The 26716-nt window shown below is 40.8% G+C and overlaps 1 protein-coding gene across 2 annotated transcripts in view; it reads right to left on the reverse strand.

Moving 5' to 3' along the window:
• The window catches only part of alk (ALK receptor tyrosine kinase), a 393824-nt gene that overhangs the window by 57862 nt on the left and 309246 nt on the right, over positions 1-26716 (reverse strand). For both annotated transcript variants that reach the window (XM_031321258.2, XM_031321259.2), the window contains exons 6-9: positions 14209-14340; positions 8333-8467; positions 7572-7675; positions 3810-3982 (exon numbers count right to left, since the gene is read on the reverse strand). In XM_031321258.2, coding sequence (XP_031177118.1) covers positions 3810-3982; positions 7572-7675; positions 8333-8467; positions 14209-14340 — 544 coding nt within the window. The remainder of the gene's footprint in view (positions 1-3809; positions 3983-7571; positions 7676-8332; positions 8468-14208; positions 14341-26716) is intronic.

Raw genomic sequence — 26716 nt, forward strand, 5'->3', positions numbered from 1 at the left:
TACTGGCCTATAGGTAAGGTAGTCACTAAGGTAGCCATCCATAGATACAGTGCATCCTAAGGATTTACTGTGCTACATGTATGTTTAACATTAAAACATAATTTATAAAATCATGCCAACAATTATTTTAATAGCTTAGTATTCTATGCACTAAAAATGCATGTAAAGGCTTTAGGCTATCCTACACCTTATTGTAGGCCCAGTTTAATATGCAACTTAATCTTATACAATATATGTAGTAGGGGGTCCCTGCTCCGTCTCTCTTTCAGTTAAGGAGTCCTTGGTTTAAAAAACATTGAAGACCCCTGGATTAGAGGATTAGTATCACTCTCAGGTCTGTTTCGTACATAAGAAACTACAGCTGGCAGTCGGTTAGCTTGGCATAAAAACTGAAAATGGAGGGAAACAGCAAGCCCGACTCTATCCGAAGATAACAAAATCCACCTACCAGCCCCTCTTACCCTCACCAATTAACGTGTTATATTTTATTTGACTAGCTGTGCAAAAACCGAAGGATTAAAACAACAATTCGCCATTTTGCGCCCTTCCTCCATTCATTATGCCAAGATAAGCCAACCGGCTGCTCACTCCAGCTTCATATTTAGCATACAGACATGAGACTGGTGTCAATCTTTCTCATCTAAGAAAGCGAATATGCGTATTTCCCAAAAATATATGTATATGTATACTGACAGCTAGTGTTTAAAATAGTTACTGCAGTACAAATTCAAAATACTGGAGAGAGTCGTCTCCCCCGCCCCCTCCTCCCCAGACTCAAAGTTCACGTTGGTTGCCAGGCTGAGACCACAGCATCCACAACAAGTTGCTAGGCGCTTGTCTCACATAGCCAGACATTACTCCACAGCACAGCGGAGTAGCTAATATTAGATGCTGGCTATATTGACAGACATAAAAGCCCGTGCTCACGCGGAGCTCTGTACCCAACTGAAAGACACACTTTTTCGGCTTAGAATTACGATAGGAACCGCTAAAACACCACAACCTCGCCGTCCTCATCCACCCGCCGGACACACACACTTCCTTGGCTTAGAATTACGGTAGGAACCGCTAAAAACCCCACAACCTCGCCGTTCTCTCCACGCGCTGGACAGACACACTTCCTCGGCTTAGAATTACGGTAGGAACCGTTAAAAATAACACGTTACCTTGCTGTCCTGTCCACCCGACTGAACACACTTTATTGGCTTAGAATTACGGCAACAATCGCTAAACACACTGCAAACTCACGGTCCGCTCTTCCCGATTTACAGCCCCCCCTCTTGGCTTAAAATAACTCACTGTTGTTGGCTACGCCCGCTGAACAGGCTACACGTTGTAAACAGCCGTGGCCCGCTTGCCTGGTCGCAAATTTTTTTTTTTTTGCAGGGTGGTAGGGGAAGACTCATCCCTGATTGGCTCGCCCTGACATTCTTACCCTAACCATAACCAATCCCACACCTCTTGCCTAAACCTAACCCTCCTCTTGCCTAAACATAAAGGCTCTGACACATCAACCCGATGGCCGACCGTCGGCAAAAAAGGCAGTTGGAATGATCAGTTGGCTCCCCGAGGTCAAAAAAGTGCCTCGGAACACAACGAAGCGACGTCGACTTGAGCGTATGTTCTGTGTGTGCGTGAGACGTAATACGTCTCCATAACAGCAGGCGGCGCTAATCTGTATTGTCGCCCAAAAAATGAAAACCGGAAATGACGAACGCTTCACGTGGGACTGGCTTCTCCCGAATTTCAAAGCCGACCATAATGACGGCTCATTTGGAATACGATCTCGTATTTTACGAAAATAGTTCACCGAAACGTGTTTCTGAAAACATTTTAAGCGAGAAATGAATGAGAATGAATGTCTTTTTTTTTTGATTGACAAAGGTCAGTTTGAAAGATTTTTGTCCAATTTTGAGAGGCGTTCGTCACGCTCATCCCGCTCGTCATTTCCGGTAAGTGTTTTAACATAAGTGCACTGATTCACTAGTCAAGGGCTAGCACTCCACCAATCAGACTGGTCATTGAGTCCGACTGCCCACTGGCCAATTCAACAAGTCAAATCAAAAAGCCGACGGCTCCTCTGACTGACGACGGCACGAAACACACCAAACAGACTTGAGTCACGGACCTTGCCAATTGGGTTGGTGTGTCAGAGCCTTAACCAACCCAACCAGAGCAGGCAACGAGTACTAGCCATTCAGGGATGAGTTCCCTAATGAATATTCATGAGTCTTCCCCTACCATCCTGCAAAAAAAATGTTTCGCTGCCTGGTCCTCTGGTAACGTTAGCAGTTAGGCGGATTAGCATGGCGCCGTTAGCCAGGACCAGTCAGGATCACTTTACTGGCTGTGTCTCAATTGTTTTTGCGAGTAACCAACTCGGGGACTCTATATAATTCAATGTGAGTACACACATGTTGAAATGACATAAAATGCCCGTCCCTAGTAGCAGTGATAAATTAGCCTGAAGCTAATGCTTAGCTACCTGTTCATGAGCAAATTAGCCAACTCGGCGTCCTTTTGGGCTCTAAGCTGTCTCCATCTTTCAAATACATCTCCAATCTATACCCGGGGTTTGTTACGTCTCTGGTCACGCAACTGTTAGAAACATGCCGGGGTTTTATAGGTCGGGTAGAATCTATCTCCGTTTATCCCGTTAGTTTGTTTGATGCTTCCATGGCTGTACTAACGTTACAGCTGTAGCGCGCTGGGTTTACGTTTTTACAGGTATATCTGGCAACCCAGCCTGGCTGTCAAACTGGGCAGTTGATACCAGCAGGCCAAAACACAAACAGACATTCCGTCATGGAACGGAAATTTCAAAAGGAGAAAATACTAGTCTTAGTATAATTGTCAGAAAAGATAGTATTTCAACTTAGCATGTTTCCTTAATATCTGATGACGCATTGGTGTCATTTTTGGATTTATTACAGTAAATATATTACATATTGGATCTTTAATACTTATCTATATCTATATATAATATGTTGCTTAAACCTGATGGCATACTACTTTTCCATTCTTGCTGTCAAACCCAAAAACACTCACATTCAGAGTTTACATATAGTGTCTGTTATGTCCTGACTTTTGTCTGCACTTCAGGCTGTATTTCTGATTCTATTTAATCTCCACAAAGGTCACTGTGCAAAGACTGGCAGGTTCACCTGGTGGTTACGGACATGACATTCTAATTAGGAGCACAAGCACAGCTGACTACATAACCCAGGATTCAGAAATGAATCGCTCTCAGGGAGCAGGATAATCCTACTCCCCTGCAGAACCCCCCCCCCCTCTCTTTTCTCTTGCTTTACTCAACTTTTAGTTTCTCTCTTTTTCTGAGGGGAAATCAGGGCCATAGCTAATTGGAAGGCAAGTAGGGTGGGTAGAGCCTTATGTATTGATTCCTATTCTCTTTATCACACACAAGTGGAATAAAAAGAGAGGGGCGTAATTTGTACAACTGTACACATGGCAGGCCCATGGTATAAGCGTAGAGTCCCTGTGGGATTCATTAATTCTACAGAGTTGAGAGGTAATGCTTCCCATAAAATGGAAATGTAAATGTTGAAAATCTGAGAGGGGATGTAAAGGACGAAGAGCTTCTTGGTTCTGTTTCTTAAGACTTTGTTGTGGGAGCCCTTAAGTATTTGTGTGAGTGTGTTGGAGGTCTGTTGGGATGTGAGTAAGGTGACTTGTCTGCTCTTAAACATGTCGGAGTGCCAGTTTAATGCCTCCAGACAGTCCAAACATGCAGCTTGATATAATCAAACTGCCGGTTATATGTTAAAACAGGTGAGTGATTGTCGTACCAGTCTGCCAGCCCATAAAGAGGAAGTATGACAAGCTTCCAGCCCCTTTCAGATTTTGGATCACTCGCTGAATGCCACAGTCTGCGCTGCTCCTCAGGGCCTGTACTGTTCTCTGCTATCCACAGAGACAGCGACCCCCTCTGTAAGCCTCCAGAACACAGCCAGAATCGCACCTGTTGGAGTAAGATGGAATTTCAAAGCAGCAATGCAGTTGAATAAAAATTGCAGTCAAGGTGACCATAAAGCAATAAGAGTGTTGATTTTATATATATATATATATATATATATATATATATATATATATACAGTGAGGAAAATAAGTATTTGAACACCCTGCTATTTTGCAAGTTCTCCCACTTAGAAATCATGGAGGGGTCTGAAATTGTCATGCTTCACAGTAGGGATGGTGTTCTTGGGATGGTACTTATCATTCTTCTTCCTCCAAACACGGTTAGTGGAATTATGACCAAAAAGTTCTATTTTGGTCTCATCTGACCACATGACTTTCTCCCATGACTCCTCTGGATCATCCAAATGGTCATTGGCAAACTTAAGACGGGCCTTGACATGTGCTGGTTTAAGCAGGGGAACGTTCTGTGCCATGCATGATTTCAAACCATGACGTCTTAGTGTATTACCAACAGTAACCTTGGAAACGGTGGTCCCAGCTCTTTTCAGGTCATTGACCAGCTCCTCCCGTGTAGTTCTGGGCTGATTTCTCACCTTTCTTAGGATCATTGAGACCCCATGAGGTGAGATCTTGCATGGAGCCCCAGTCCAAGGGAGATTGACATGGCCATGTTTAGCTGCTTCCATTTTCTAATGATTGCTCCAACAGTGGACCATTTTTCACCAAGCTGCTTGGCAATTTCCCCGTAGCCCTTTCCAGCCTTGTGGGGGTGTACAATTTTGTCTCTAGTGTCTTTGGACAGCTCTTTGGTCTTGGCCATGTTAGTAGTTGGATTCTTACTGATTGTATGGGGTGGACAGGTGTCTTTATGCAGCTAACGACCTCAAACAGGTGCATCTAATTTAGGATAATAAATGGAGTGGAGGTGGACATTTTAAAGGCAGACTAACAGGTCTTTGAGGGTCAGAATTCTAGCTGATAGACAGGTGTTCAAATACTTATTTGCAGCTGTATCATACAAATAAATAGTTAAAAAATCATATATTGTGATTTCTGGATTTTTTTTTTTAGATTATGTCTCTCACAGTGGACATGCACCTACGATGACAATTTCAGACCCCTCCATGATTTCTAAGTGGGAGAACTTGCAAAATACAGGGTGTTCAAATACTTATTTTCCTCACTCTATATATATATATATATATATATATATATATATATATATATATATATATATAAAAAATACCAAAGCAACTTTAACTTCCTTTGAATATTTTTGAATTGAAGAAAACCAGCCGAGTATGGTATCAGTCAAGGAAGGGATGCACTTACTTACTTACTTAATTATTCTAAGATTAATAGAATTCAACCAGGAGTGAGTTGGGTTATTTTACTATCTACACCGCTTCTGCATGCTTCAGCAGAAATCAATCTCATTTAGCTGTTTTCAGGAGGGATATGTTGGGTGTAAACCTGCTTCGTATTAAACAACTCACAGGGCGTAGCAGGAATTAAATAGTGAAAGGTAGTCTGATTCTAAAGCTTACTAACAACCATGGGATGTGACCATGTCCCTCTACAGCATTTTAGTGGAGCCAAGAACATAATTCTTGCTTCATCGTTTAAGTGGAACAGATGCTGGCTTAAGCCTGATGAAAAGTACACATAGTGTTGAGACGACACTACCCAGACAACTGAATTCAATGCTTTCATGTTCAGTGCTTGCATTGTGCCTTTGGGCAGCAGGTTGTGGTTCTTATCATCAACCATGAGACCACATGGTGACCGTTTAAACATCAAGATTACAGGCACTGCACAGTGCACACTGGGCATCACATGAAAGTGAACATGGTCTCTAGCTAATACCCAAAACTAATATCCTCAACATAGTTGTCTGAGAGCAGACAGGCTAGATTGAACAGCACCGCTTCAGTGTAGAGAGAAGGATTTAGAGTGTTAATCTGAAATCATGGCTAATCTTTGGCTGTGTGCCATGAAGCTGGGAGGCAAGGTCTGCAATGGTGCAGCACTGCCTCCACTGCTGCCCACAAATATCAGACACCTCTAATTCACACCTGAGAAGTAGCAAACTTCTCCTCCCCCATTTTTATGATTTTCATTTTCTGTTTTTTTCTGTGTTCCTTGCGGCCAGTTCCTTGCCGTGTTTCTCTCGTCGAGACTTACTTTATTTATCCTTAGTCTCTCTAATAGTCTTGTTTTCTGACCTCTCAACCTTTCTATCACAGTCCCACCTCCATCCCTCACTTCTGTGTCGACTTCTCACACCAAGCACTCTGACTGTGCAAATTACACATGCAGAAGGCCAAAGGTCATTGGGCTGAGCAATATTAAAATAACTAAGATAACTCTAAATGCTAGATGCAATAGCATCAATCAAGACTTCGAGTACACAGGCCCCCTGGAGACTTGTGGGCTTCATGGTTTAAATAACGCATGACTCTAATATTTTCACAACCCGGTCAGCAGATACAATCCGTGATTGCCGAGGTCAACCTCTCTGTCTGTAAGGATCTCTCAGGAAATGCAGATGGCACAGTGTTAACCTGCTGTCTTGGCACATTACCGTTTGATGTTTGAGCTGTTTCTGATAGCAATTAACACATCACATCATTCAGTAAGTAATTCATGAGGTTTTCAGCAAAATCTGTTACTGAAAAACACTGTTGAAAAATGCAACTAAATTGTGTTCTATGCAAATTATATTATTTTTTACACTTATTCTTTTATTATCACATAAACCTATATGTCAACACATAGCCTACGGTACATTTCAAATATAATAATGAGCTTACTGCTTTTAATATTAGCTGTTGTATGGGACAATGACAAATTAAACTGAGTGACTGGCTATGTGCATTTCCTGGTAACCAGTGGAGCATGTACAAAAATCGGTCCTGTCTCGTTGCCGAGGACGGTCGCTGTTAGGGGGTGAGGTTTAGCAAACGGTCAACTGGGCAAACATAAAAACAGGTATTCACAGTTTGTGTGAAAATATTAGAAAAATTATCCAGACAACTCTTTTTTTCCCTGCTTGTTTCACAGATAAATCATTTTTTTAAGGAACTTAGAAAAAGATTATCCAGGCAAAACCTTTTTTTTTTTTACCTGTTAACTATGTCTTAAGTCATAAATACCAGAGGGAAAACAATATAGGTCAGATCAACAGAATTTTTGTTTTCGCACTTGCCTCTCAGGGTTTTTGTAAGAAACACAAGTGTAAGGGATTAAATAAACAGTATGTCTATCTGCTCGAACGTAAGCTGCAAAAGCCTAGCTAACTAACTTGATGTTAGTGTTATTTCCAAAAGTTAATAACATGTCATCAATGTCATCAGCAAACAATATTATTATTTGGGGTTAATTAAGTTATTATAATTAAGTTTAGACATTCACTTTGTGGAAGCCAAGGTGCTAATAATAAATGAATAAAATAAATAATAATACGTTATCACTGAAAACTGCATATGTGCCGTGTGAGAACAGAAAGCTTGACAGACATAGCAACAGTAACTAAGAGGAGTGGGGCTGAGATCTGATCATGTGTTTGTATGTGCATTACAGAGAATGAAGATTACATCTACTCTGTGGAGAAAACTCTATACTTAGCTCACCGTGCATGGGGAGTTTCTTAGGGGAGGGGGGAAGAGAGGGCTCCTAAGTATTGCTGAGCCACGCTGGGCTTTGGACTGGCCTCCTTCCACACTGAATGTAGCACCTTTAACACAATTAAACACAAAGGGAAAACAAATAAATTGAACATATTACACACTTATATATTAAGAATATAAAACTGAATACAAAGTTTTACAATCCATATGGATGTTTTGAAATGTGATTGTAGCCATAGTGAGCCGTTCCCTTATTGCTCTACTTTGATGCAAACCTTAATTGAAAACTAAAGGTTTGATGTCTGAAAGAAGAATGCTATATGAAATCACCAAATATGGTATAAAATTACAATGCTCCATTTATAGTCTCCTCACACAACCTCTGAGACTTCTGTAAATAGCTGAGAACAAAAACAAACCTCAGCAAACCAAGACTCTAAATTCTCACGGAGAGACACACTCGAGTCACTGCACTGGTGATGAGCTGCAGATGTAGGACTCACTCTACATGCTGTAGCTTTTACACCCAGTGGGATTCCGTTTGTAGCGGCGCACTGAGCTCTGACAAGACAACAAGTCTGTGTCTGACACATCAGAGGTTTTGGTTATCTTTAGACATTCACAAACTGTTAAGACTCACATATTCATGGTTTGCCCACAAGTCCTTTTTAATGCGGCATTAACACTACTGTAACCACATTTAGGAGACAATGTAAATGTCATTGTTTGATCAGAACAGTGTTCATGAGACGTGTATGAGCCACCTGATGATGGGCAGCTCTGTCTAGTAGCCTTTGCTGGCGACTGGAGTCTTCTCCAGGAGAGACCGTGGCCCGTTATTGACTGCCAACTGCACTCGCCCTCTTCAAAAGAGCAGTAGCTGCCATTGAGGAAGTGGCCTGGAGAGAGACAGGGGAGAGAATATATCAGGGGAGATAAGGGTGGGGGGGCATATGATGAGAGGACAGGCCCAGCAGTTAGGTGAAAGAAGAGAGAATGGAGTGAACTGACAGCCAAACTGCCAAGGAGAAAAAGAACAGTACTGGGGACTGGGAATCATGGAGTTAAGCAACAGTGAAGGCGAAGAGGTTGAGAGGAGAGAGGCATAGGGCGGGGGGTGCAGACTAATATTTAATAGGCTCAATGTGTTGGTGAAAATTAGGGTTGAGGAGAGGTGTGTGTGTGTGTGTGTATGGGGGGGCTCTCAGAGTGACTCTAGAAACAGAAGCAGAAAATGGAAAAGGTCTGAAGTGTTCAAAGGGCGTGATAGGACAGAGTAGAGAAAGAAAGAAGAGGTTTTGAGGGGAAATGAGAAAGCTGAGGTGGTGACATGATGTGTTCTGGGGGTGGCAATCAACTTGACGATCACTTCATGGAATAGAATGAGCCTCAGAAGCATTTCCGGCACTGACTGTGACTACAATTTACAAAGTTAGTCTGTGCAGCCGCAATACAGTGAAAATGGTTCATTGGATTGTAGTGTAGTGAATAAAACTTGTGCTTGTGTAACCACAAAAAGACATAAAGTAGGCGTGTCAGTGTGCGGTCTGTCTCCTCTTTTCCACAATTGTGGTTTAATGAAAAAGTGCACACTCCTTGATTTGCAAACAAGGCCTCTTAAGTAACTGACAGACAAAAATCAAATACAACGTAGGTAGTGCAGATATTGAAACACCCACTACATACCAAAGGCACATTCTTTGATTGAATTTTGTACTTTCAGGAGTATTTACCGGTCCATCATCACTCAAAGATAACAGAGCTGTGTATATATATATATATATATATATATATATATATATATATATATATATATATGTTAAGGGCTCCACATCAGTTTACATTTTTACTTTTTACTTTTTACATGCTTACTGCAATGACAACACTGGAAATACTTGCCATATAAATAAATCAAATAAGATTATTATTATTATATTATGATTATTATTAAGAGTTATTATAGTGCTGAAGTTCAAATGAGAGAAACATGAGTTCTCTAGATCACATTTTTATAGATTAAAATAAGGAATACCTTGCATATCTAGATATGTTGCTGAATGTTTAAAATTCATATCAGACTTTAAACCTCAGTTAAAAGGGTTTCTTTTACCCCAAGCTACTGTCTGTGAGCACCCATTACCTGTACGAATCTCTACAGTAAGTACCCTGATAACAGTGTGCTTTTTGATAAATGGCATCATCCAGATAATGGAACTGAAACTGGCCCAAGCAGAGATCATAAAGCAGGTATTTTTCAGGAAGAAAAACAAGAAAAATGCTTCCTTTATCAATGACCGTAGTTTTTAAAGGTTTTGTTTATTATACAAAAGGCTTTTAACAGGTTGATTTCAAAGACCCACTAACATGAAACTAACACTATTTCATTTTTATTATAATGCAAAGAAAAACAACACAAATGAAGCTATGTTTATCTGTGATGGTTTACTTCTCTGGACTTGTTGGTCAATAAGTCAATGTCATGTTCTTATGTGTCTTGTGATATTATTAGTAGGCCTGTCACGATAACAAATTTTTCTGGACGATAAATTGTCCCAGAAATTATTGCGATAAACGATAATATTGTCGTTCTGAGACCATTTTCATCTAATATAATGATAATGACATAATAATGCAGGTACACCTTTTCAAAGATCAATAAACTTTTATTTCTAAAGAATATTTAACAATGGAACTGGAAGACATTTTAAATATCCACAATATGTCTTTGATCTCCTTTAGTATGTCGTCTTTCACGCTGTTGTACAGTTGTGGAATTGCTGTTTGTGACACGTATGTTCTCCCAGGTAATTCATACTGGCTGTCAAATGTTTGCAGCATTAGTCGAGTGTTTGTGATAGACTACAGACTCTGTACTGCATTTAACAATTATTTATTAAACACTAAATATTAAATTTAAATAATACATTATATCTACCTATTTCTATGTGACTATCTGCCACATGGCGAGTAAATGTTTGTACCAAAATAGTTCTGTTTTTCAGTCTTCATTTTGGCGAAGGTGCAGCTACTTTCTTCTGCTCCTCTGCAGGTCGGAGCTTCGCGGGGGGGCGGGCCGACACACACAGACACACAAACACACACACGCGCGCACAAACAGACGCCAGCCACCACGTCACTTCTGTTTACTGATAGCTAGCGTTTACCTTAGGCTAATTTATTAGCTAGTAAGTGGCGATTTTTGACAAGCAGGTAACGGAGTCTCAGTTCACCGTCCGGGAGCCTCTGACACACTGACAGCTGTAGGCTTGTACCGGTTAATGTTCTGTGCATTGTCGGACACATACAGCAACTTTCCTGAAACCGCTTGCAAGACTGACAAGTCCACAGCGGCGTTTATGTCCGAGCCTGTCTCCACCGCCTCCACCTGCAGGTTGTCAACTGCGTGGTTTGGAATGAAAGGGAGAAAACCGGACGCCGAGTAACAAGGCGGATATTGCTCATATACGTCTTCTTTTTTTGACGGCGCCTTAACGGCAAAGTGCTGCGGAAAACCGCTCCAACTACTCGCATTTTCTGTTTCTCTCTCTCTCTCTCTCTCCGCCAGGAGTCCCGCCTCCACACAAAGACCATGCGACTCACAAGAGGGTTCACTCCTCGTTACGCTAAGGAACCGAGAGTGGTCCTCCAGTCTCTTTGGGGGAGGGAGAGAGAGAGAGAGAGACAAGGAAAACAAATAAGAATGCAAATGGAAATTATCGCGGCCGGAAAAATTATCGAGCTAATTTTTTTTATCGTGCGATTAATTGATTTATTGACTATCGCGACAGGCCTAATTATTAGTCATTCTTCTTGTTGCAAAAACAAGTTAGTATCACTTAGATGTCCTTAAAGCAAAGCACAGAGATTCAAAGTCACCTCATATGATAGCTGCGCATGACATCAATAAAGAAGTCTGTGATGATGTCACTTGATGACACACTGGCATGTGTCACTTAATGCCTTTTGCTACCCGAGCTATCATTCATAACAGTATGCCATCCGTCTAGTTCTGCCGCTTTCAAATGGATTCAACCTGTAACACTTTATTTAATGAGGTGTGAATAAGGCCAACATAACTGTCATTTCTATTTTATGAAAACTGACTTGAACATTACTGAGTGTCATTCAGTCCATGATGTCACTTCAATGGAATGTCAACCCTATACTCTACAGCTTGACAAGAGGACACAGCCTATAAAAACATGTCATGGCAGACTCCACGTCACATCAAGTGTGATAACAGTGGCATACGCTCTTATGACGAGTCATGAACAATTTTGGTCACCATGTTAAAAGGGTTAGAGTATTGTTATACTGTCAAATGTGTGTTGTAACCATAGACTGTATATAAGAATGGACCAATAGATCCCGTTGCTCTGGACGGAGACCAGTGAAGGCCTTTAGAAGCACTTTTCCGGTGAGCGCTGAGCGTTACTGCGCAGCCTCCAACTGAGAGAGACGACGTAAATGTGACGTGAGCAACGTGTCTGAAAGTTGGAAGTCTTCTGGTAGCTGTGCCAAGAGAAATCTCAATCATTCCGAATCTTGCAGAGAAGGAGAGCATAGGTATATGTAAGGAGATAACATGGACACAGGCTAATTATTGCTAACTAAAATGCTAGTTAACATAAGTAATTAAACTTAAACAGCTAATGTAAGTCCAAACTGCCTGCAAGCTTCTCCTGTACTATACGGTAATTCCTCTACTATGCGACAGTAAGTCGCGTGGTTATGACACAATCGTTAGCCTATTTTTACAAAAACGTCTGCTACGGAGCCATAACGTGAGGTACAAGGTAATGGAGCCTTTTATACATTGTTGTGTTTCTTTAGAAATAAACAATGGACAAATAAAGTCTTTAAACGCTTCAGATGTAAAGTTATTCGCTGTCAAAGTGACGTAAAAATGAATGGCAGTCAATGGAATGCTAACGGGGGGTGATCGCTTTGTAGCATCAAAATGGCACCATAGGAGGTTCGAGCTCTGAAGCGAAGCTTACCCCCTTGGTTGTAACACTGAAATGATTACAGTTACCATTGTTGGTCTGTCTTGAGAAAAATACCCAGGTTCACAGGAAGTGATGTGGTGTATGGAAGGACAGGGTGGATAGTGTGAGCAGTAATAGCTACAAAGAAAGACAGTACAGCTGGTCTCAGTATCTAGTGATCTTTGATGGTGCTCTAAGAAAAACAAAAGAACACTGCTACTTTAAATTTCTGCATGCATCAGCCTTTGATGCAAGCAGCATTTCTCTGTAGTTGCAGTATAGTGCAGAATTTAAACCGACTAAGATCAACCAGAAGGCTGTGATTCTCAAAGAGTGGAGGATGTGTTTATGCATAATGATGCTGTGGTAGGATGGTAAAGGAGATCCACAGGGACTTGGTTTTCCTTATATGTCAGGAATCTCTGTGATTGGCACAAGCTAGGTTTGTTCCTCCTGCCTCTCTCTCGCTTTTTTCCTGTTAATGAGCCTTGGCACATCTTATGAAGGATTTAAATAGATCAAATCAGATGAAGATAATTTGTGGATAGATCACAGAGAATATGGTATCAGAGAGGGATGTGATTTGGGTGGCAGGGGGTAATTGTGACAAGTGATAGAGATGAAAATGGAACAAATACAGAGCCTAAGGTACAGTAGTAGACAGTGAGTGACAGCGAGAGAAAAACGATGATGTGAGTATGAGGGTGGACTGATGAATGAACTATGGATTGTCAGTCCTTGTCCTTAATCAAAAAGGATAAAGGTCTTTACTAATTTAGGAATGGACAGAGAATCAAAACAAATTATCTATTTATGATCAAATTTCCAATTCTGGCCTCCACAATTAAAACGTACAAGCACGCACGCGCACAAGTCCTCCTCAGTAGGAAGAGAAACTGCGCCTGGCTGGCATTTTCACCCTCTCGTTAAACTCTTATCTCTCAGCTCCCATAGTTAGCAAACAATAAGCACAAGGGTGCAGCCATCATTTTAATAAACACCATATAGGAGGCTGACCTGCACTGTGGGCAGGAGTAAATTAATTTTGGTTAGTTTAAAATGGGTGAAAGACTGCTACAAAACAACTAAATAAAAAAACATTACTGGGTAAGAGTTTTCAACTGTGTCTCTATTAATCGTGAAGACAATGTAAAAATACATGCAGGTAGGACTAAAAAAAGATCCTCGCCACACAGACACACACACACACACACACACAGACACACACGCGCACGCACGCGTGCACGCAAGGGCCTGGGGGACTTCACCTGTGAATAAGATGTCAGCATACTTGGCTAGTGTTCCTCCTAGGCCTCGAGAAAAGCGAAAAACAAATGTGCAAAGAAATAGAAATAACAACCATGGAATATGTCAAGGGTGAGAAATGCTAGCCAAGCATAGCTATGCTATCTTTATGCTGTCTTTTTTCTGCCTTTCCCCCTTGCCTCTCTGTTGGGAAAACTTGTGCAGACGCTCAGTTGTTGCTCTGTTGGGCAGGATGCAACAGCTTCAATAAAGACGACTTACTACGGCTGACCAACTTTTGATGCAGAAATAAAGGCAGTTAAAGGCAAATAAGGACAGTGGACACGTGAGTTTTCTTCTTGCACGTTCTTATCAACAGCTGTGCTCCTGTATCACAGTGTACTTACGACATAGGTTGCCTTCGTCATCGCCGAGGGGACAGTCTGTACTGAAGTCGCACAGTTTGTCCAGTGGGATCCCAGGTCCCTGGTGACAGTGGTACTGGCCCTCCAGTGTGACATTAGGCCCGGCTGAGGACGCTGGACAGAGGGGGAGGAAAAGAAGAAAGAAAAGAAAACTTGTCATATTAAATGTCTCCTCACACAGTCATTGTCACAGTAGCCTGTTGCAAACCTAAATGTTTCCACAGTGCAGTCAGAGTTTAGAAAATGTGCTTGTTGGGGCACTGAACAACAGAAAAGTCTGCTTTTAGAAGGAAGAAATAGTTCCAGATTATATTCCAAGTTAAGTTATTGAGCATCACTGCTAGATTTACTGTATATGTTGGACACAAAACACAAATCAGTAGCTCAGGGAAAACATTACTTACAAACAGTAGAAAATATACAGTTGCTACATAAAAGTACATCAGTCAGTGACAAAGGCTAATATAACCCCTGACTGTAAATCCTGTATGACATCCACAGGCAGCCTGTACCATCATAAATAACGCGGCCCAGGCTGCATAAGCATCTGGCTTTGAATACAGTACATATCCATCAGACAAGGAACACAAGCAGCAACAACAATGACCTAAATACTGTAGCAGGTAGCACAGGGGCACACGCACACACACACACACACACACACAAATGATATTAGCGGTATCAACAACTCAACTGTAACCCGGGACATTTGCATATCTATGCAAATTGGAAAGGTGATATCTCCAGGTTGTGATCAGTAGCTGATCACAGTCAAAAGAACAAAACAGCAAAGAGGAAACAACTGTCTGCTGATGGAGATCTCGTTTTTCTCCCTCTCTCATCAGGAAAAAAAGGAGAAGTGATTCTTATCATGAGTGACGGGCTCCGCTTACTGTAGTTCGCCCTTGATCTGTATTATGTAGATTTGTTCTCCATTCAGACGAACTTGGGAGTCGGAAATCTGATAAGGTTGGAGACCATGACGGGACAGACAGCGTAGAGCAAATGCTGTTAGCTGAGCTCACAAGATAGGCGGTAATGGTACACTAATTTTAACACAAAGATGGTAATGAATGTACTCTTTGTTCTCTGTTTGCATTATGTTCTGTGTGACATGATGATACACCTTCAGTACCACTTTTCATAGGCTCAGACTTGCATTAGGGTGACACGCTTACAGATGTGGTGGGGACAAGACAAAGTACAGCATAAATCAACACAAAAACATTTAGGATGTTATTATGCCTCAGAAGGAAATAAACAAAACAAACAACAATGAAAATGCCAAGCCTCATTAATCAGCAATATTACGACTGTATCTTGGTGTTGCTTTTTGTTGTGCTCCTAGCTTGCCAGGCTCTCCAGACAACAACTTAGTAATTATGGCTGACGTCAACTAATGTACCATTATGGATAAATTCAAGCAGATAATGACACAGATTGCTTATGTTGCTGCATGCTTTAGCAGGTTTGATGCAGATACAATTTAAGATCAGCCAGTAAGCGATCCTTTTCATGGGGCCAAATCTGTGGGTGTAATGTAATTTAAAATGTGTTGTAACTTCAAACTAAAGCAAAAGTCACATGCAATATAAAAAGTTTAATCACACAAGTAAAGTACTTGGTTTTAGTAATGACTAGTTATGACCACTCTCTGTGGTAGTTGCACAGACATTACTGTCTAGTTATAATGCAATAGAGGGTAAACATTTCACAGCTATGCATGATTCACAGCACACTTCACTCCTTTCTGTCACTGTGGTTGAGAAACCTTAAGCCCCCAGTGGGAAACTGGCACAGTCAACTCAATGGATTAGCATATTTTATTGGACAAAAAGACATTAGTTAGGGGCCTCCCACAGTTCACTATTGTGGCAGAGAGACACATTAACATGTCAGTGAATAATCCAGTTCAAATTCTTTGAAAACATATTAGCCTGAGTAATTTACTTTTGATAATGAATACCCGTTTTCATCAATGCTGTGCTTGCACACTATGAATCGTATTTTTACGAACTAAAGGCTGCGAATGGTCCATATGATCACATGTGTCAATCAAAGTCTCACACACGTGACATATAGAAGACCACAAAGTTCCATTTGTATTCAAATAAGGTGAGGCTCGTTTGTTTATGACCAAGCGTGTGGGTATAGATCTGCTCTTGCTATGTGCATTGAGTCAGGCTCCGCACATGCATTATGCATCCGTTGTGCTCAGTGGCTTCCTCTCTGTATAATGTTGACACCGCAAGCAGAACAATTTATCAAGAAAGAAAAAAAAGTTAGCTAGAGTACGCTGAAACCTTTGGGCAAGGTATGTAAATTCATCGATTTATCTTAGTTTGATGACAGTGGTGTAAAAAGTATCAAATTCACGATGTCGCTGAACTTTAAGCTCCTGGAGCAGTGAGACATGGCCGCTGCACTCCTGGCCTAACGCAGTTCTTAAATCACACTTGTCAGATTGTGAAAACAAGCGGGTCAGTGGGGGATGAATTGCCTGTGGTAGTGAGTGAGTTTTGTTATCCGTGTGCTCAGGGGGCTGGTTCGGCTTTGTGAGGGGAATGATGTATGAGTGGCGAGGAGCTGGAGAGGTGACTGGAGAGGGCACAGCAGCCGCTAAATAAATGAAACAAAAAAGATAGGCAAAACATGGGAATCTAGGTACCTGGATACAGTAAAATGGCTAACAACTAGTGTCTCTGTGCATGGCTATTAACATTACACAACTGAAAACACTGTCGAAGCTTGGGACAGTTTTACTCAAAGACATGTTGGCTAGAAAACAGTTCTTTCGCAGGTATAAGACACTCACTAGCATAATGTAAACAGCTGTGCAGGAGGTGCCACTGAGCTCATTTAGTAGTTTAGTATCAAGCTATTGTACCTGATATACTGCTGACAATTTAAAAAGGAATATTGTTTAGGTGTATACGACAAATGTACAAAAGTGTAAGAAAACTAAACAAATCCACCAGACAAGACACTAAAAGAAACCTTTTATGCAGCAACAAAGCGAACCTATTCAGAGATCAACAAGACGCTGTACTTCAGTCACAAGGAAATATATGCTGTAAAAAAAGGAGCTTTCATAAATTGACACATAGTCTCTTAAGCAAAGACATACCCCGGTGGCAATTCAGATGCTGTTTTTTTCCGTTTTATATCTGCACATTATATTATTGATAAACATCTGCACAAAATAACAACAGCATGTCATTTCAGCTTTCTTCATAACAAATCCGAAAATTTTTATTCCTAAATATTGTCAGCTACATCGCTGTCTTTTTCAAGTCAGAGTTGCAGGTCGAAACTGACATTGACCTTCTGTTGAGACAATGAGACAGACATCCTGCTGTTCACTGTATGGCTAAGCCTTGCTGCTTTTGTCTAAATGTCTGGAAGGAGTGAAGAGTCAGAAGAGAATCAGTCACCATCTACAATGTTTAGGTTACCAGATTTAATTGTTGACAACTTTCAGTGGGTAATTCCTTAAAAATTAACAACAGTTAATTAGAGAATGTAAATGCTATCAATGTATGTGGTAAAAGACCTGGGAACGCTTTTTTCAGGAGGGGTGCATAAAGAGACAGGGACAAAAACAGAGCGTTTCAGGCAGAAGGTGAATACAAGTCTAAGGTCTTTTCAGACGAGGAGCGACAGACGCACCTTGTAATTCATTTTTAATGAGAGGCGAGCTGGTAGGTAGGGAGGCGCGGGCAATCTGACAGGCGACGTGACAAGCGGGCGCAAACGTCGCTTTCGTTTCCGCTGCAAAAGTTGAATTGTCTTGAACTTTTCCCTAAGCGAACGACGCGTAGTGCAAATCAATGAAGGAGAGACCGCTTCTTACTGCTTGTGAGTTTCCCTAAAATATACAACTTTTTTTCTAAACAGTTATCAGGACATAGACAGAGGGGCTTTTGCTTGTCAGAGCATCGGCACAAGACTGGATTTATCAGGTAACGTCACATATAGTTTGAACTTAAATTAGGCTATAGAATTATGACTATGCTAATTTAGCTAACTTTAGCTATCAACAACAGTCGGTGGTTAGGAAAGACTAGGATTGCCACTATTTGTTAGAAATCAATCTGTGATTAAGGATATATTATACCACTACCACAACAACTTATCAACAACTCAGTCATTCAGTTGTACCGGCAGCACTACATTGCTCAGCTTCCTGTCTGTTTCTCCAAACATGGGGCCATGACGACTGCCATCCAAGTTACTGTACAAAAGCAACATGGGAAAACTACAGAATGATATACAAACCTACAAAAAAACAAAAAATAATGGACTCGCAAATTCATTCTTCTCACGTCTTCTAATGTCAGTTGAGCATGCTTTAGAGATGGGTTTTCACTAAAGTTGAGTTTTTCCTTTTCCTCTTTAGAAAATCCCTTTCATCAAATTACCAGCCAAGTCGCCCTAGTTTTTCAACTGTCATTAATGCCATCTGCAGGATGAAACTCAGGGAACGCTTTACTTCAAAAATGTAGGCTGAAAATCGATGAGATGCCCAAAGTTTTGTGTTGTCATGAGAATGTACAAAAAATACAAAATCTGACAATCTGATGAAATCCAAAATTATTACGAAGGGCAATTGGTTGCTATAAAGTCAAGGAAAAGAGGTAAGATGCATATAGTGTATATAAAGTAGTTGTCATTGATGCCAAGACATTTGGGAACCTTTGGTCTAGGTCTGTCCGGTCATTGAAGCAAACATTTTCCTCCTGGCCCGAACCAAGGTATCATGGTTTTGGTGTATGCACAGTTACAAAGAAGTGGTGCCATGTGTTGGAAGTAGTTCCTTTTTTTCTACACACTACACTTTGTAGCTGAAATCAATACAACACATACCATTTTTGCATAACAGCGTCATGCATATCAAGATTCCACTGATAGATATGTCTCACTGGGCGGGATATCATGAGATCATGCAAAGCAGTTTGTCTGGCCATTTGAATAAAACTTTTGCTATGGTTTGGTGGACATTGAGTGTAGATTTGAATACTGACAGACGTGTCCCTGTTTAAGTCGAGCTGCAAAAACATCAGTCTTGATCCATAGAGAGGGTAGACTTGTACTGAAATTAATATGGCTTTTGTTTCCTACAGATGAGCAAGCATGTCAGTCATATCCTAAAATCAGTCTGTGTGCTCTGAAACAACAACAAAACTGAAGAATTGCCAGGCTTGAAATCTGCTTGTGTGCTCCTGCGTGTACAGAATGGAAATAAGTGGAAACTACACACAAAGAAGGAAAATATAAAAAACCTTCACAGACTTGATTGAGTTTAGCATGCTAACTAATCTTTTTCCTTTCTGCTCATTTATGACTGTGTATTCTTTCATCTCACATAATATAAAGGACTGTTCTGTCATGGGTAGGGCTGGGACGGTTACCGCATTACCACAAGACCGCGGTCACGTGACGCCTACCGCGGGTCTGAGCTCGTCACTGTCATCACCGCATAAAAACATTGGCCTGCACGTGTGCACGTTGTGTCTAATGACATGGATTCATTGATTCTAATGACATGGATTGTGTCTGATGACATTGTGTCTTACATGGATTCAAGGTTTTCTAAAACTTATCTTATTACAAAACATATCATCAAAAGATGGAGCAAATCTGACCTTTGTCTTTGCCTTTCCTACAAGGTAGGAAGCTCTAGCTTGTTGTTTTATTGTTCACTTTTAACTCACTTTACATCATCTTTGCTATCTCTTTTTCCTCTCGTTTTCCTCACAGCAGTACTCATACGCTACTCTCTGTTACTGCTCGCTCTCCTTGCGTGACCACACGGGCACTGATGTCACTTAAGGCACCCTGCCATTCTCGCTCTAACTTACGCTACTCTCGTAAGGGGGTTGCGGTATACCGCGGTAATTTCTTGCTTTTCAACCGCGCTAAGAAAAAATCCATACCGTCCCAGCCCTAGTCATGAGGGAGGAAAACCTCAATGGACCAAAGGCAGCTGCACTATCTTGCCACCACACTGAAGGCAGAATCTGGAGACATTCATAGAGATTTACAGTGGCTGGGGTGCTGAAGATGGATGCAGCTGAGACAGTCGACAGGACAAGAAGTATTCTCTCATGAATTCAATTAACTGCACACAGTCGCGCTCGATTGGTCAGAGCTTTGCCCAATCACTATCACTATCTGTCATGCTCCCTGCTGGAGAGGCAGCGGCACACACAAGAACAGACTGGTGGAGATAGAAAATGAAATAATACCTTTAATGTCTATTCTACATTCCAGAGATGTAATGTGCTTCTTTGTGTGGACTAAATGGGTATGCTGTTCATGTGATATACTCATTGTTATATTACACATACTGTACATACATTTCTTTTTTTAATGAATAATTGTTTTACACTCTTGCAATACCTTAAAATCCAACTCACCCTCCCCACCACCACTCCCCTCAGTCAGGTGATACAGGACAATACAGGTACGCACCACAAGACTAAAAAACAGCTTCTTCCCCAAAGCTGTCAAATTGCTGATCATGGCCTGACATCAGGCCCACCCACCCATACACCCACTACAACACACCCATAAACACATATATCATTCCCCCCACTGACTAAACTCTCTATCGTGCAATATGTCTATATGCCATACTTTCTTACACTTTTGCACATTGAGTACTGCTATTATTTTGACTTTCTTTTATATTGTATATAATAATATCAGGTAGTGCCATCACAATTTTGCAACAGTATAATGACAATAATCTTATCTATGTTTCAGGACAGTAATACCATGATTGAAACCGGTGGGAATAATCCTATATGCTTTTACTTTTATCAGCACATTGTGTGGTTGCTTCCTTGAAATATACAAAAGACTGACAGACATTCACATTGTGCATTATCATTTCTCTCTATCTTACTCATACTTGCGTATGAAGTAAACATTGTAATTGACAAAGCATACAGAGCGGCTTTGACATCAAAGCATCTGTCCCACAGACGGAGTGGTCGTGAAGAGACTAGTCTTTGTTTAGATCCATCCGCATCATACTGTGGGGGCTTTGATTTCTCAGTGGAAACCTGTCCTTGATGTTCCACAGGGTTCTGGTTTAATTACAGGGGAGCAGGTTTGGATCCATTTTAAACAGGAAATCATTTACTGCACTACATTTAAGGTTCCAAATATGAAGGATTGCGTATGTGTCATTGATTTCTTCATCTCAGATGGAGTAATAACTATAATTTTTACTCCTCGATTGGCACAAAAATGGCAAGAGGTTTGTTAATGATGGGTTTGTTAACATCCCTGACTCAATGGTTATTTCAGCAGGTGTTGGGATATCTTAGATACTACTTTCTAAGGACATACAATCTGTCAATGTTGTTGAAGTCAGTTAGTTGTGAATCGAAGTCAGTAAAGGTCATAAAAGAGTGAGTAAGTCATCTTAGAGCTCCCTACAGAAAAATATCTCTAACAGACTTCAGTTTACAACAGAGTAAAGCCTGTCATTTGAAGTTAAATGGGTAGAAGTGTATCAATGGCCAGGATAAGTATTTCATGCCAGAGTTCTTCGCACAAATATCTCCTCTACAAAATAAAATGAGATTTATAGGATTGCTCTAACTTAATGACCGACTTTTCTTCAATGATGCTTAGTTCATAACATCCAGAACTTTCCTTCTCCCTGCCAGGTCTGGGTTGATTTAGACATCTGTTCCATTTGGCATATGTATGCTGGGAACACTCTACTTGGTGCCCTGGGCCATTTAACACTTGCTCAATATCTTAAAGTGAAACTGCCTGTGTAGATTGCCTTGGAGAGATGCCTGCAACAGAAACCCAGTTTGTTTTGAGGGGTTGCTGCTTGCGGAAAGGCCTAAGGCCAGAGATTAGAGGTAGAATGTGATGAAGATTAGTACTGCCAGATGGGGCCTTGTCCCGGCAGGTTGTATCCTATGTTAATTGATAAGCTGTGTTGTTTTTACTTGCTTGCTTTAGTTGTCATTGGACATTCTCTTTCTCTTTTCTCAGCAAATTTTGAAGGGACACAAAAGAATCCTGAGCAATCAAAAAACCCAACAACAAAAATACAAATATCCATGAAATTACCTCCAAGTAAATATGGCATGTAGATAAACTGCTGATTGCGCTCAAGGCTCCTAAAGTGTCTCATTTTAACATACTGCATCTCAGTTATACAAGTATATAAAGACCAGTAAGTATCTTGTGATCAAAAATTACCTTTTAGTTGTGTTCTTTTTATCCAGGGCCACAAGCAGATAAAATCCACATTGGAGTTAATAAAACAAAAACAAAGGTTTTTTGTTTTTTTTTGATACTGTTATCCACGCTTTTATACATGTAACTACTCAATTAGAATACTGTAACTCCTTGCTCTCTGGCATCAGTAACAAATCCCTCTCCAGCCTCCAGCTCATCCAAAACTCCGCTGCCAGGATTTTGACTCGGGCTAGGAAACATGATTACATTTCACCGATCCTGGCTTCCTTACACTGGCTGTTCCTTTAAGAATTGATCTCAAGATATTATTCATTACCTACAAACCCCTGACAGGCTTTGCCACACATTTATCAGATCTCCTATTGCCCTTAAAAACACACTTTTTTGTGTCACTGAAAATTGCTTTTCAGTGATTTAATTCATGTTTCATGACATTTTAGTTTTGTTTTACTCTGTTTTGTTATGGATTTAGTTTTTGGCTTTAACTTTGTCTTTGTTTTAAATCTGTTCTGTTTTTATTGTAAAGCCATCTGTAACTGTTTTGAAAGGTGCAATATAAATAAAGTTAATTATTATTATTATTATTATTAATGAACCTAACACTACTTGCAATATTTTATACAACTGCTTGACATTTTTCAGTCTGCAAGTGTCTATCTACGGACTGATGAGCACTGGCAGAGCTGATGAGTCTTTACAAGACTGAATGAAACAGTGAAGTCAGTTATACTCACTCATCTTTATGGGCCACTGCGTCACTGTATGACATCCCTCACCCTTTTAGAAATGTTCTCTAATTTTGACATTCTTTTGATCTCATAAACACATTCATACATATATTTGTTTTTTTGTTTTTTATCAGCCTGCACTTGTTACCCAATAACAAGAACTCCAGGGATGAATTTATTTTATTCACGCAGTCAAAATGAAATTTTAAATTCAATTTAAGACTTATGCTGGAGATGTTCTGCATTTAAAGGTGAGTCCCAGCACCGTGCTATGACACTGAATGGCTTCTTTTTTTCCTCTATAACACCCCAGCACCCATCCATCCAACATGTCCAACACTCTGTCCACTCCACTGGCTCTCTCCAAACCCATTTCCCTCATTGCCTCCACAGGGCTGTGTATGATTGATGGGCCTAGGGACAGCCTCACGCTGCTGTGTACCTAATCGCAGAGTATGGACTCGCCGTAACGCTCCATTAAGGGCCTGCAGCAGTAAGGTGTAATGGTTAGGGAAATGGGCCAGGGAAGAGAAGGTCACCGGTTCAGATTCCCACAGGGTTCACTGCTGCCTTGTCTCGCCTACATGTCCAATTGGTAAAATGAATTGTGACAGTTTGCAGGGTAATACATGGGCGCAAAAATGAATATGCTCTTCAGTGGACAAACACTGTTTTAAGTGTAAAAGCAAATGTGACCTTCTGCCATGCCACAGTACTATAACAGAGGCAAAGTCAAATCTGCTATTGACACAATCAGGTAATGAGCTTGTCAGTCATCACAGTAGTCTCTGTTTACTCCCAGGATGAGAAACTGTGGAAGGTTCAGAGTGTCATTGACAGGTTTGCTGCACTTGAATAATTACGTTCTCTGTACGGCTATGCCAAAACCATCAGAGAAATTCTAGCAGAAGGCGGGATTCTAACTTTCTGTCAGGAGGATGAGCTTTAGAGATAGGCATATAACCATACAAGTCACTTCAGGGGCAGCAAATTGGATTGCTTGTTGGCCCAGTGACTGATGAGTTAATTAAAGTGGAAGGGTATGGAGAAAGAAGTCAGACACTGCTCCATTTATTTATCCCGTATTGACTATATCTCCCTCGCACCTCACTGGCTTGAGTAATCGCCGCCTTTCTGCTCAAGAAAACAACTAAAAGGGAGGAAATGGACATTGTCACATTTCCAATTCAGATTCAAGATCACAAGGAGAGCTGATTAAGGCTGAATTTATGTACAGGATTTAGATGTATTTGAATTAGCTAAAAGTAAGTGGAGAATATTATGACTTCTGGCTGTTAATATTGTATATCTCAAGGCAGACATGCTCAAAAGACAGTAATAATGCCCCACGAGAGGTCGGAAATTAAATTAATCATTAGCATGTTTTTCTCTCTCTGATTTGAAATTTGATCAGAATGAATCATGTTTTGCAAATATTATGCAACTGTATCACTAAGAAATACAGAACATTTTGTTTCCACAGACTTTGGGACTAAATCAAATGCAATTATTCAAACCCAAGTTTGATCAGACTTTGTGCTACCCACCCCAAAAGCCTGACAATACAGGTCATTAATAGCAGTAATTGGCCAATTTTGAGTGCAGGGGCCTGGAACAAATAAAGCAAACAACTTTTTTACCAGGCACTGATTGTAAGAGCGCTCTGCCTTCATGTTCTGTGCTAGGTAGGAAGGAAGGTAATTCGAGCCCAGGTTTGTGACAGGTGCTGGAGGGGAAAGTGGGGGAGGTTTAGAACACCGCAAAATGTGGTGAGGCCACACGGCGAGCGTGCCGAGACGGATTAGGGATAAGTTTGGGAGTGGGATGTGTATAGTGGGTGTTGTGCTGGAGAACCAGGTGGTGCCTGAAGAGAGTACAGCACGTCTGCATACTTTTTCTCTCTACTAGTCACAGCTTTTGTGCTGCCTGGCAGGAGGAACACAGCGAACCCAGAGCCGAGAACAATTAGACATTGTCACTAACACTGCATGAGCAACAGCACCCACTCCGATCTGTCATTACAGTGACGGAAAGAATTACTGGAGAATCACTAATACAATATTGATTTGTTTGTGTGTTTCAGGTACTTTTATGTTTTACTTTGTTTGCACTTCTATCAGAGGCTTTTCTCTTGCAAAGTGATTCTGGGGATGATTTGAGGAAGTGGCTTCAAGAACTACTGTAGGGTGAGGATTTAGTTTTCAATTTTAAGATTAGAAATATGAAATGTGTCAGCCCTGTCTCATAAAAATTCCATTCCCGTACAACAAGACTGCGTTCTCAATTACGTTTCAAGGGAAACACATTTTGATTACACTTTGATGTCACAATTATGTTTCTAATCAAAGTCAGTGAAAGTCTGCGTCGGGAGGAGGTCGGAGTGGATGGATAGGCCAAACAAACACCAGACTTTCAGCCAGGAGACCGCTGTTCGTGCCCCGTATGAAGTCAATGTTGACTTTTTTTTTTTTAAAAACGTTTGTTAACTTATCCTTTAGGAGACAGGGTTGAATGTGTTGGCATGTAAACTCTATTTTTCCCTCTCCTTGTCTTTTTCATTATTTCTTTCTCTCTCTCTAAGTGTAGGCTGTGCTGAATTGTTCCCTATACTTACCTTCTCTGACCTAAAGCCCAAGCCCCCCCATTTTAATTTGAAAAATTAGAGCTTTACCAATCTTTCCTGTTGAAGGATGCTTCTCATTCATCCGGAGCCAAAAATTAGCTGGGCATAAAAGCTTTTTCATTGTTGCAGAGTTAAAAGAAACTCTGCAGCTATAAAAGAAGAAGGGATTCGATTTGCAGGAATGTGTTCATCTTTCAAATTCAAAAAGAGGCCTTGGGGAGTGATCACCTTTTTTTAAGATGATTTGTGTGGTTCTAAAGAAAAATACAAAGTTAAACCCACTTCCTTCCTGTGTCGACCATAACAAGCAGTGGAATAGAGTTGACTTTAAAGATGGCGTGCACAATGCTGGTCCAACTGCCACTCTTTTGTCATAGTGATCTGCCCAAAATCTCTCAGAAACCAGGGCAACGGAGGATGATAATAGGTGACAGGTAGGGGAACAATTGTTCACATAACAAGAACATATTTTCAGGTGTCCACTGTGTCCAGTAGCACCGCTTATGTCACTGTCCTACAAACTCAACCACTCCTTTCTGGTGGCTTCATGTTCTAGGAAACAACAATTAACAAATGAATAAATAATAAGACCCAAACTACAGTAAGGCCACATTATACTGTATACTGACAGAAGGTACGGATTTCGATTATAATCTCCATAAGTCTACAAATCTGGCATCCCTAGATTTTGTTTTGATATCATTCAGTTTGCAGTGCAACTGGGGTTGCTGTTCAATGTCAAGGAGGGTTTTTATAATTCATTCAGCGTGCTTCCTGTAATGCAGACACAATACAACAGAGTACAACATCCCATGTGCCTCTAAAGAGCATTCTAACGACCAACTAAAAAAATCACAAATAAACTGCAAACTTAGAAGCCCCTCTAACATTTTATACTGTCTAGTCA

This window comes from Sander lucioperca, chromosome 18 (assembly GCF_008315115.2).
Source record: "Sander lucioperca isolate FBNREF2018 chromosome 18, SLUC_FBN_1.2, whole genome shotgun sequence".
Lineage (NCBI taxonomy): Eukaryota > Metazoa > Chordata > Actinopteri > Perciformes > Percidae > Sander > Sander lucioperca.